The sequence below is a fragment of the Cervus elaphus genome, chromosome 18 (genome assembly GCF_910594005.1).
Source record: "Cervus elaphus chromosome 18, mCerEla1.1, whole genome shotgun sequence".
NCBI classification, from domain to species: Eukaryota; Metazoa; Chordata; class Mammalia; order Artiodactyla; family Cervidae; genus Cervus; species Cervus elaphus.
The window spans coordinates 55559339-55572090 of record NC_057832.1 but is presented as its reverse complement, the minus strand read 5'-3'; the positions used below and the strand labels follow the sequence as shown (position 1 = coordinate 55572090).

Genomic DNA, 12752 nt, shown 5'->3' with positions numbered 1-12752 from the left:
TTCCAGACACCTACCTCCTCTACCTTGTGGAGAAATCCGAACTGTCTACCTTTTCTTCCCCAGACATCACCAGAAGCAGTGTCCTCTGAAAGGAAATGATGGAAGGAACCCAGCCCACTGGCAACTTACAGAGGTTTCTTGTGCTTCGCAGTCTTGCAGGGACAGTGTCTGTGGATGGCTTTGGCCAGCAGGACGATCGTGGACACCAGAAGACCCAGAAGCAACATGGAGCCCAAAGTGATGACAAAAGGCACATACCACGCAGATGGAGAATACACGTTCTTCCTCAGGATCTGGTAGGTGATCCTTGGCTTAAATGATAGGAGCAGGAGAGTGAGTGGAGGCTGGTGGTGTCTTTGACTTCAGCACCCTCTCATGTTGGGTGGCTGAGTGTTCATTCTGCTCTTTGTTCTTGCTCTAAATATCTGATATCTGTGTGCTCATCATTCTAGCTGCTTTAACCCACCACCTTATTTATAGTCTTGCCATACATCATCCAAGGAATTCCAGTATTCTTGCCTGGAAAGTTCTATGGGCAGAGGAGCCTGGAGGGCTACAGTCCATGGGGTTGCAAGAGTCAGACATGACTTACCAACTAAACCACCATACCTTATCCATTAGACCAAAGCCCAGAAAATATAGGGAACTGGGAAGCAACTCTAGGCTTAATTTCATTCACTCTCTTCCCCTTTGCCAAAGATAAAAATTCCATCAGCATTTTTTTCCCTCCCAAATCATGGCATAATCTAGGGACTAATATAGCCATTGTCTTTCCCTGGGAAGGCATGAGCCATGAAAGTTGTTTTTTTGGTGTTTTTTTTTTAATCCTTTGTAGGCTTCTCAGTGTTCACTCACTACCAGCTGCATTGCCAGCTGAGCAGGCTGTTATCACAGTGAGACCTCAAGTTCAGTGTTTGCTTCCCAGAGAGGGAGACAGATAACACACGAGTTATAGAGATTTCCAGATGGGGGATGTCACAACTGGGTTGTATAATAAGTCCCAGAAAGATGGCGGTTCCTTATTCAGAGGCACCAACTGGCTCCTACCATCACTGAAAATCCTTGAGGTCACCTAATGCCTCCATTCATTGGAAGGAGAGGAGAGGAACATTGAGCAGCTCTTGGTAAGACTTTGAGAAGCAGAATTTGAACACTTATCATAGGTTGCTTTCTGAGGTTCTGATTCCTTCTGGTGTACTCCAATTGTGGGGCTGCTGGCCAAGGGCACAACTTTTACTCGGAGTAGGAGGAAAGGGGGCAAATGAGTCTGTATGAATAGAAGCCAGTTGATCAAGGAGTCAGGGGTGATAATCCTCTTGTCAGATTCTAAGACTCTCCCCTCTTTTATCACACTGATTCTATTGTGGCACCTGCTTATTTTCTTCCTACTGTTTAGGACAATTTGTAGTTACTTTATTAATTTGCATCCCTGCTTGTAATCCGTCTCCCCCCCTAAATCAGAGGTGCTCAAACTTTAGTGCAATCAAAAGGCTTATTGAAAGCACAGATTTCTGGACTCCATCTGCAGAGTTTCTCATCCAGTATACCTGGGGATGTGAAATTCCAGATTTCAGTATTCTTCCCTGGAGGTCATAGTGATGATCATGGTTGGGGGAGGTATAACTTTAATGTTCTGAGGTGGGCTGAAGAATTTTCTCTTCTAACAAATTTTCAAATGATGGTGATGTTGCTAGTCTGGGGACTACACTTAGAACCACTGACCTATACTAGTAATGTAAGCTCCATGAGAGCAGAGATCATTTTTGACTTATTTACCAAAGTGCTTGGTGTATTATAGGTATTAAATTCGTATCTGCAGATTGAATGAATGGAATTATTTTGGAGTGGAGGTGGGGAGTAGAGTACAGTTTGGCAAATAATGACTCTTCAAAAGAAGTAGAGAAGAGCATCTGGCAGCTTAGCTGCTCTCTTGGACAGTGATTCTTAATGGCTCTTAGGAGCAAGCAGAGGGGCTTGTGAAGGCAGCAACATGTCCGTGAATATTGGCTCCTTTGTCACAAGGACTCTGGATGGTCAATACCTGATCTCTCACAAGTCTGCATAAATGCACATCCTTCTTTATCAGATTAGGAAAAGTTAATGGTGCTATAAGCCCAAGGTCTCACCCAGATCTTTTTCTACCACCCAGTGACTAATCCTATCCAGTCCATGGTTGGTGGTCCTGTCAGTATCCTAACATTTCAACTCTTTTCAGTCCATCCCATATTTCTCCTAGGTCAGAGGGCCCCACCAATATCAATCACAGGGGATGTATCTGAGAAGTCCAGCTCCCAGAGCCCTTACCTTGGGAGTTGTGGGGATAATCGTGGTTGGGTGAGGAATGACACTAATACTCAGTGACACGGTCCCGGTTTCAACAAGAGCCCCAGCCCTCTTCCTGCCGGACAGCAAGTTGTCATCGGTTATGTAGACAAGCAGTTTGTAGTTCCAGATCTCATCAAGCCCACTAGCATAATCAAAGCGAGTCGCCAGGATCAGGCTTGTAACATTGGACCCAGCGTTGGGAGAGAAAGTGAAATGACTGTTGATGTTGCCTAAATGAGATTTGATGCAAGGATTTTGGGAAAAGGAAGAAAAGAGCATGAGAAATAAAGGTTTAAAAGAAAACCCCATCCAGTCTTTTTCCTTAAACATCCACACAGCAGATGTAGATTGTTTCTGATGTACCAGGGAGGGGGTCAATGATAGAATATGGTCCTTAACTGCTCCAGATATTTCATGAGTGAAATCTGGTGGTGTTGCTCACAACCAGTGTGGCTGCAATGAAAACAAGAGCAGAAAAGAGCACCAGCCCATGTGTCTCAGGAGAATGGCCGCCATCCTGCTGAGCGTCAGGCAGAAACTTAACAATCCCGGTGCGGTCAGTGATCACGGTCGGCATTCGTTTAGTAACCATGTGTAACTCACGCTCAGACCAGTCAGTGGGCAGCAAGAAGGAAGGGGGGCCACGGTCCCTAGCCATAGGCCAAATTCACTCCACACCTCTCATGGAGCATGGCTGGTCAGACCGGTGACAGATGACCCTGGAGTCCCCAGAAGGAAGGTGGCGTCTGCTCAGGCAGGGACCACAGTCCCCATGTCCGCCTCCCTCCCCCCTCCCTTGGTGGGGGCCGCAGGCTCACAGTTTCAGGAGCCCGGAGCAGAGAGGCTGCCCCTCCCAAGCAGCCCTTGCTCATTCCTCCGGTGGCTCTGGACTCGTTACTGACTGAAAACCAGTAAATGGAGCAAGGGATGATGCAATTGTTACTCCCTTAGCAGCGAAGTGCCCCGTTGTAAAGACCTGGAGGGTTCTCAGTGTGGATTATTTCCATCTCTGGCAGTTGCAGTTGCTGTCTCCAGGCAGGCTCTGCCCCTGGTGACACAGCCTGCTCGAGAGGCTTCCCGCTGCTTGAGTTCCTGCTCTGCCAGGGCTCAGCGGGTGGCCGAGCTGGATTTTTACTCTCTCACGTGAAATTGCTCTGCTTGTTTGGGTTTAAATCTCTGGCCCCAGCACTTCATTAGATGAGCTATTTTGGTCTCATTTCCATTGAGGGGTGCTCTTTTTTCTCTCTCCCACAATGGTATATTTTTAAAGAGAGAAAATGAATGGAGCAGAAGAGAATTCCTGAGGACACGTTTCAAAATGCATTTAATCTATTTCATCTATTATTATCCAGAGAGAGGTTTGGGATCCCCTGCCCCCACTACAAGCTTGCAGCAAAAGAGCTGGGGGAGGAGTTGAACTAAAATATTTTTTTAACTACACTAATCTGATTCATGAATCATGAGACAGGCTGGGAATGGGAGGGCGGGGAGTCACCATCAAAGGGATTCACCCTTCCTTGGGCCTTTGGGCAGCTAAGTATGGGAGTCTGGGAAGAATTAGGTGAGAAGGGGAAGCCAAGGCAGGAAAGAGGGGTTCCAGAACCATTAGACTCCTCATCCCTGCTTTCCTCATTCAAGACAACCCTCCCCTCACATGGTGCCAGACCAGTATGTGAACTCTGACTCCCACCCCTTCTACCTATACAGCTGCTGCAGCCTCCAGCACCAGGAGCCCGCAGCAAGGATCCAGGAACACTGACATCAATTTCATACCTGTGCCAATGGAGTAACGAAAAGACCTAGGGCTGGAATCAAGGTCAGTACATGTGAGCTTGAAGTTGTGAATATTTGTGCCAACTTTCAGATCCACTGGGATGGCCAGGAAATATGAGTTTGGGGTACAAATTGGTTTTTCATCATTTTCTTCAACGATGTTCACAGTAACCTAGAGCAGCAAGAAAGTGGCCTTGTGAAGTAGTTATCATTTAGTCCTTACTATGTGCCAGGCACTGGGCTGTGTGCTTTTTGTGAATTAGTGAGGTTTAACCTCACCCAAGATAGATAATATGATTATTCCCACTTTATAGATGGGGCAACTGAGGCTTAGGGAGATTAGGTAATTGACCTAAGATTATTCATTCAGTTGGTGAGTGGTGGAACTGGGATGTGAACTCAGGTCTACCCTACTCCAAGTCCTATGTTATTAACTTTATCGTGTGTGTATGTGTACATGTATGTGTGCATGATAGACATAATAATGTATTTGCACACCTCTCACACACATGCATCTAGACACATGCACTCATCCCCAGATGATGCTGAGTTGTTTCTTCAGTAACAATGATGGATCTGTGGTGACCCTCCTGTGCTTCCTTGCTTGCTGCCTCTGTGAGTTGGAAGTTCTATCTTTAACTTTGGAAGACAAAGCAATGGCTCTCAGCACTGGTTCTACTTGTCTGGCCCACTCCAGACCAAATGAATTAGACTCTCTGGAAGTTGGTGCCCAGGCCTGTTTTTTACGTTCCTCAGCTGATTCTAACACACAGTCAGGGTTGAGAACCACTGGGATAGAAGGAGGTGACCCAGCTTAGCCAGGCTCTCATCTGTAACCCAGGCTATCAGCCCCGCGCTGAGCTGGTGGTGCTGGCAGGCCACAAGCAGGGGCCAGCCTGTTCTCTTTCATCACCATCTTTTATGCCTGGTGAATTGGAGTATGGGCTGGGATGCCTGCCAGCACAGAACATTGAATGTCAGCCCTGAAAGGGACTTATGTGATCATCACCCTTTTTAAAAGCTTATGAATTTTTGAGTCGTATTCATTCTACCTTTGAAATTTGGGGATTTCAGCTATTCCTGAGCCTGGGAATAAATTGAAATGTTCTCTCTAGTTAGCTCCCAAAGTGGACTCCATTCATTCCTCTCAAAAACCCAACCTAATAAACACAACAATTACCTTCAACTAAGCACATCTTTTCCTTAGCTAGCAACGCTGAGCCTCACACATCGTTAAAAACATTGTCCCACTAATTCAAAGCAAGTCATCAGAGGAACTGGACTATTCAGGCATTGGGTTATAAGGTGATTCTCCAGGTGAGAGAGAGAAACCAGGGTACAAAGATAAGCATTACTCAGACCCCCTTGGAAAATTGGGATCAAAGTTGAGAAATGAACTCTGCCTCCTGACTCTGAACCAGTCATTCTCTCTATCACACAGGGATGCCTGCTGCTAGCTGAGTTCATTTTGCCTTATGCTTTTTCACTTTATTACCAGGAAAGACCAAGAAATATTTCCCTCTTTGTGGCCCTCATAGTATCCTCAAATAGTCCTAAACACTGTTAGCATAGATCGCTTAAACCCAGGCTCCCCAAAGTATGGCTGTGGACTAGCTGCATAGGCACCACTTGGAAGCATGTCAGAAATATAGGTTCTCAGGCCCTACTCAGACCTCCTGACTCAGAAATGCGTGTAACCATATCCTCAACATCAGAGGTGGCAAAGCAGTATAGCCCCATGTCTAGCCAGACTTTTCTTCTAAGACCTAGCCCACCTGCTGTGATGGGGGTGGGGTAGGAATAGGGGATAACTTTGAATACTTGGGGGTGATGCACAGCACCAGCCCAGCACAAAAGCAAGGGGAGATTTAAGAGCAACAGAAGGAAGCTTGTCCCTCAGGGCGGCCTTCCATCTCAGTGCTTCTCCCAGTCACACACAAACGTGGGCTTACAGATGTCAGTCTTTATTTCCTGGCACTCCTGTGTATGTCTGATTGTGCTGTCTGGGGATACCATTAGCCATTTCCTGCAGGAGGTGCCTTTTAAGATTCTTTATTGCTACAGCCACACCTGGAGGGTGCCAGGGAGACCCAAAGTCAACCACTTGGACGCATGTGAATGCACCACAGCCCCACTTACAGTGACTGAGCTGCTGTCCTCGCTGTTGGTGGCCTGGATTCTGAGACTATAGACAGGGATTGTTTCATAGTCTGCTTTAGTCACCAGCTGGAGTTCTCCCGTTTGGGGATTAATCCAAAATATATTTGGGTACTGCTGGCTGGCCCCTCCAGCAGAGATGGAGTATGTGATACGGCTCTGGGGGAAGTCTTTATCTGTCGCTTGCACTCGTCCAACCCGGGTTCTAGCTGGAAGAATAAAATACCTGTGATTACTCCTGGGAGTAATATCTGAGATTAGTCCTGCTTCAAGGGTGAGGGGAGGAACCAGGAGCAGATATTCTCAGTGCCATGGGCCGACAGACTTTTGGAGGCCTCTTTGCTGTTCAAACTCTGTGTGTTTTACATCTTCAATTCTATTACATTCAAATTACATTAATGACACCCACTAGGAAACTGGCCATGTGATTCAAGCAGTACTGTGAAGTGTAAAAGACAATCCATGCCTTTATATAGACTCCAAGTATGCCAATTATTATATGATCATAACACTGGAAAGAACATCTTCCCATATACATCTTTTTGCAGCAGTGTTGTCTTTTTTATTTTTCAGATTTTCTCTAATGAGCCTGGGGTTCTCGTACAAGCAAAATAAAAACCAATTTTTAAGGGTTTAGCCACAGGATAATTAGAATAGTTTTGATTTTTAAATCCTGTTCCATTTGGCTTATTTTACAAGTCTTGTTGGTGGGGCTGCTGGAAGTCTGTCTTGCTAGTTTTGTAGAAGTTCTTCCTCATAAATTGCACTCCTCAAGGGCAGAATTTTCTCTTATTCAAATACATAGGCTGGCACTACGTGCTTGACCCAAAACAGGTGATTAACAATTATATCAGGATCTATAAATTCATAAAAAGCCCATTCCTATTGCATTTGTTACTCATTGGGTAAAGCATAAGGAACTAAAAGCATTTTCTTGAGATCCTCTGCTTGTGTTTTGTTTAAAATGTATTGTCAGGAAATGGAGCTCATCATAAAGAGAGAGAATGAAATGAAGAAGAGATGATTTTAGAGGCAGAGTTTTGGGTTTGTTTGGTTTTTAGTATAGAAGTAGCCACAATCAAAGGCTGTGATAAACTCTGATTATTGTAGAGTTAACAGTGTTCTCTTCAAACTGTGAGAGACAGGGAGAAACTCAGCCTGATTGGAAGGAGCCTGTAGAAATCGAGGAGTCCTAAAGGGTGGGAAAAAAGAGGCCTCCAGGGAATCCTGCAAAGGAGAGAGAAAGCATCTTTATTTTGTTTGTAAATGAGAGAAATCTAGAAATGGGAAGGCTTCTATTTTTAAATCTCAATTCTGAGTAAGCTGGATAAAAATCACAGTGGAGACCAAGGGAAAACTTAGGCTGCAAAAAGAGAGGATTAGCAGAATCAGGCACCCAGACAAAGAGGCAATCAGGGGTTTCAGAGAAATGCAGTTTAGTCAACAGTTTTTAAAATCTAGATTTCACTTGAAGGGCTCCTCCACAGTGAGGACAATTTAAAAAGAAGTAAGAGATGCAGTAAACAGGAATCAGTGGTGATTTGCTGTGCATAATACTGCCAGGGCCTCTGGCAGGGAGCCTCCCTCTGCCCAAGTGCCTCCATATGAACGGGTCCCTCAAGGGCCCTGCAGTCCTACCTTGTAGGTTACTTACGTGGGCTCAGTTCTGACACGGCAAATACATAGGACGGACTATCAAAGACAAGAGGAAACTCATTTTCTGGACTTGTTAAGATATAAATGTAGATGTTATCTATAAGTGGAAATAGGAAAAACATTAAGTCACAATACAGGCATCCCTCGATCTGTTGCACTTTATTGTAGTTTGCAGATAACTGCATTTTTTGCAAATTGAAGATTGTGGCAACCCTGTGTCAAGCAAGTTGAAAAATATGGCACTGTTTTTCCAATACAGCATTTGCTCAGTTTCATGTCTCTGTGTCACATTTTGGTATTTCTTGCTGTATTTCAAACTTCTTCATCATTATTATATTGTTATGGTAATCTGTGATCAGTTGGTAACTTTGATGTTACCATTGCAAAAAGATTATGACTCACTAAAGGTTCAGGTGATGGTTAGCATTTTTAAACAATAAAGTGTTTTTAATTAAAGTATGTTCATTACTTAAAATTTTTTATTATTATTATTTTGGCTGTGCCATGCAGCTTATGGGATCTAAGTTCCCCCACCAGGGGTCAAACTCATGCCCCCTGCATTGGAGGTGCAGAGTCTTAACCATCTGACTCCCAGGGAAACCACCGTACATTATTTTTTCAGACATAAAGCTATTGCACACTTAACAAACTACAGTATAGTGTAAATATAACTTTTATATGCGCTGGGAAACCAAAAAAACTTATGTGACCCGCTCTATTGCTTTGTGCCAAGTCAAAGAATTTGAAGGGAACTTGACAACTATGAGGAGACACAGATATGGGGCTTTCAGTAAGGAAGTAATATGATGACATTTGTATTTCCTGAAAATCACTGTCAGAAATGTGATGGGTGCGTTGGAAATGGGCAAGACTAAAGGTGGGCAGAAAGACTCTTAAAAGACTCTTAGCATTGTAATTCAGTTACAGAAGAGGAGGTTCTGCATCAGAGCAGTACTAGTAGGATGGGGATGGGGTACAGTGGAGGGGGAGGCACCACATCTTTGAGATTTTAGTAGGTGACACAGAAGAAAGGATTTGGAGACTGATTAACTGTTCTTGGTGAAGGACAAGAGGAGACTGGTCTGATTCTCAAGTGTTGGGGGTGTTGGAAGTCTCCTTTTGAATATCAATACGTCCCCAGCCCAGACGAAGCATGGTCTAGCACAGTTTAGTCACTGCAATTTAAGGAAGATGCTTTATGAAATAAATCAAAATGATACTTGCTTTTATAGTAAGGAGCAGCAACATCCTGTACCTGAATTATCATGGTGTATTTATTGCCGGCTGCTAGATTACTGGGATTTTCATAATCTAGATCACCAATCAACTAGATTAAAACAGAGAGGTCAGATTACACAGAATATACAATCCTTTTAGTTGAACTGACATTTTCATATACTGTTGGTGTACATGTAATTGCAAAACCTTTCTGAAAAGCATTTTGCCCATAGAAGGAGTTTTAAAAAGTTATGCCCATACCCTTGCTTACTACTAGAGGACTTATTTGATAGAATTTATCAAGAGACAGAATTCACGTTTAAAGATGTTCATCAAGCACTATTGTCCAGCATAGGCTCAAGACTTCAAGTAAATTGAAGAGAAAGGTGATATAGAATCCTACATGCAGGGTTATTTCTACCATTTAGGATACTTACAGATATATGTATAGACTATAATAAAATCTATGCACAGGGAAGCAGACAAGAAGGAAACATATCAACATGTTAATAGTGCTTATTACTGAATATGCTTTCCTGTGTTTCCTAGTATAGTGAACATGTATTAATTTCTTAAACAGAAAAAAATAGGAGTAATTTTTTGTTGGTGTGATGCATAAAATTAGTATAACTCTTGAGGATGGGAGGTAAAGAAGGGGGTAGATGAGATGATGGCTGGTGGGCTGCTTGTTCTTCCTGAGATAACTATGATGCAAAGACCACCTCCCCCATCAAGACCACTTCCTTTAAGACCCCCACCTCCCCTGCCCTCTGTCTTTCTCTTTCTTTGTCCCCACACTGTCCAGTGGGAACCTTATTGTGAACGATCTCACATAGCTCACTGAGACCCGCCTTTCATGCCCATGTTCTTCCATTTCTGTATTGGCCCCCGTGAAGATACTCCTCTTTTTCTTGTCCTCCTTTGGGTCTCCCATGGTCCTACAGTGTGGAATTTAGCAAGACACACTCATGACCCCAGGCCCTGCTCTCTCTCAACTCACACCTCAATGGCCAGGAAGGAGCCCTGAAACAAACAAAAGTGCTTGAGCCCAGAGGGAACAGAGGTGACTGGAGGCAGCTAACCAGACTCGCAGGCTGCAAACTGCGAGCCATGCAAGAGAGAATCCAATCCTTAGCACCCCAGGCATAACCATGCATAACAATTACTGGAACTTGGGTAAAATAAAGAACAAATGGGGAAAACAGAGTCACTGTCAGTATGTCAGTCACAGTCAGCCGGAGAGGAAGTTACCTTGGAAATTTCTCTCTGTGGGGCAGCAGGAGCACTATGCATGTTAGTCCAACCTCCCCAATGCCCTTTCGATGATGCAATGCCCATTAACTGACCACGATTTTCCCAGAGCCAGCTGGATCCTGTAAAAACCTGCTGCCGCTCCCCACTCCAGATGGCGTGGTGAAGTTGAATTGGTTGTTTGGTGCTTTGCTGTCATCATCAAAGCAGAACTTGTTCAGGTCCAGAAGCAACGTCCCCCTGGCTGCTCTCTCAGGCACCGTGATGCTGGCAAAAAGACACGATTCAATATTTTCCCCAACAAATGGTGACTGAGTGTTCCTTCTAACATAGGCCTTAGGCTAGACAGCCTGACTTTCATTTCAACTGAAAGCAAGTCTGTGGTTAAGGCAGTACCCGCCCAACTGGTGTCCCCACTCTGCCCTTGCCGCCTTTCACAAGATTCTCAGCACAGCAGCCGGAGGGAGCCTGTGAAAAATGTTGTCAGATCATGCCACTTCTCTGCTCCTAAATCCCAAAAGGCTCCTTATTTCACTCCAAGTCCTAACTCCGATCTATGGTATCTTTCATGGTGTGTGCCCGCCCCTCACCCTACCCCTTACCTGTCGGAGCTCATCTACTAACTCTTCTTGTTCATTGTCCTTCTGCCCTGGCCTCCCTGTGCTCCCGGACACTCCCTGGGCCCTGGCCTCGGGGCCACTGCGGTTACTATGCAATGCTTCTCCCACAAATGTGCACACTGCTAGCTAGCTCTTTCTCTTTCTTTAGTCCTTAAATCAAACGGCACCTTCTCAGGAGGCAGCCTGGCTACCCCATCTAAAATCTCAACACCCCTTGCCCATTGCTCCCTCTCCCCTTCCCCGCTCTACGTTTAATGCTTGGCACTTATCTTTTTTCAATACACTTATATAGTTTACTTACTTATCCTGTCTATCACCTGTCCCATTCTCCCAACCCCTGGCTCCAAGAATGTAAGCTCCACAAGGGTGAAGATCTTTATCTGCTTTGTTCTAGGCATGCTCAGGAAATATTTGTTGAATGAATGAATGAATGGGAGCTTATGGGACTAGTACAGGAGTGAAGAAGAATACAAAAGAAATATAAATTCTGTCCCTGTCTGCAGGAGTTGATAATCTGATTGGGGGAGATCCCTGTACCCCTCCACCCCTCCACACCCATGCTTAGAAGATTAGAAATTCCTCTACTTGTGTTCTCATGACTTCAAAGGCATGGAAGGTCCTCCTGACACCTTAACATCATTCATTCAATAGAGGCTTATTAAGGGTGGAATTCTGGGTCCAAATCTCAGTTCACTCCAGGAGCAATGCAAATATTAATAACACGCAAATGAGTAAAACTGCCGCCAAACTCAGAGCCATCTGGTCAAGCCCAGCTTGGAGTGGAAGACTCCAAGGAAGTGTGGTTAACACCTCTAGGCTTCAGTTCATTGAGTGTCTTCACGTGTCTCCAGGTTTCAGTTTTTCCATCTAGAAAATGGACTTGTCAGTTAGCTTCTGCTACATAACAAACCAGCCCAAAACCTAGGGTTTAAAACAATGGGCACTTTTTCTTTCTTACAACACTAATGGTTATCCATTTGCTTTTGGTTCTAGTCCTGCTTGGCTGGTCTCTCCAGTCACTGACAGCTTGCTTGGGGCTGATGCTCCTGGAAAGCCTCACTCACACCTCTGGTGGGAAGGTGGGTGGTCTCTGCATTGTATTGTCTCTCATTCTCCAGGAGGCTAGGCTGGGCTCTTCTCATGGAGATCTCAGGAAGTGCTACTTCCAAAAGTTGCAAGAGAGGGCAAGTCCCAATGCGTACACTCTTTTCAAGCACCTGCCATGCCATGTTTGTGACTACTGTGATGGCCAAAGCAATTCACCTGGTTAAGTCCAGATTCAAGGAGTAGAAGGAGATACCCATCTCTCAGTGGGAAGGATGGCAAAAGCACAATGCAAAACAGCCTGTGTATAGGCAGAGAGGAATTTGTATAAGTGCTGTTTCTTTTTCCCTTTATTTTCTTTTTTCTGTACCTACCACAATCATGTTTTGCCTTGGGCAGAATTTCTTACAAAAATATATTGTGGCTGTTATGAGAATGTGCCTGGAAGACCTTCAGCTGAGGGAACATAATGGACCACAGATCCTAGCTGCCGGGCTCTGAAACCCATTGCTGGATTTGCAGTGAGGTCATGTGCCAATGACAGGGCAGGACAGAGATACTAAGACAGACTCATTCCTGTCCTGTGACAGCTGACTTTGGCTCCAGGACTCCCCATTGCCCTAGCCAAGTTCATGGACTGCATAGCTGACTAGAACATTCTCACCCACGCATCCTCCCTCGTTCCTTTACTCAGGTCAGACTTGCATC

The 12752-nt window shown here is 44.8% G+C and overlaps 1 protein-coding gene and 1 long non-coding RNA gene across 3 annotated transcripts in view; one reads left to right on the top strand and one right to left on the bottom strand.

The window, feature by feature from the left end:
* CDHR3 (cadherin related family member 3) overlaps positions 1-12752 on the bottom strand; it is a 70257-nt gene that overhangs the window by 7874 nt on the left and 49631 nt on the right. The window contains exons 9-15 of the mRNA XM_043873165.1: positions 10476-10647; positions 9136-9238; positions 7910-8008; positions 6238-6464; positions 4099-4270; positions 2305-2555; positions 130-311 (exon numbers count right to left, since the gene is read on the bottom strand). Of these exons, the coding sequence (XP_043729100.1) occupies positions 130-311; positions 2305-2555; positions 4099-4270; positions 6238-6464; positions 7910-8008; positions 9136-9238; positions 10476-10647 (1206 nt within the window). The remainder of the gene's footprint in view (positions 1-129; positions 312-2304; positions 2556-4098; positions 4271-6237; positions 6465-7909; positions 8009-9135; positions 9239-10475; positions 10648-12752) is intronic.
* The window catches only part of LOC122674653, a 76451-nt gene that overhangs the window by 38037 nt on the left and 25662 nt on the right, over positions 1-12752 (top strand). For both annotated transcript variants that reach the window (XR_006335014.1, XR_006335013.1), the window contains exons 3-4: positions 152-296; positions 4033-4141. This is a non-coding gene — a long non-coding RNA (uncharacterized LOC122674653). The remainder of the gene's footprint in view (positions 1-151; positions 297-4032; positions 4142-12752) is intronic.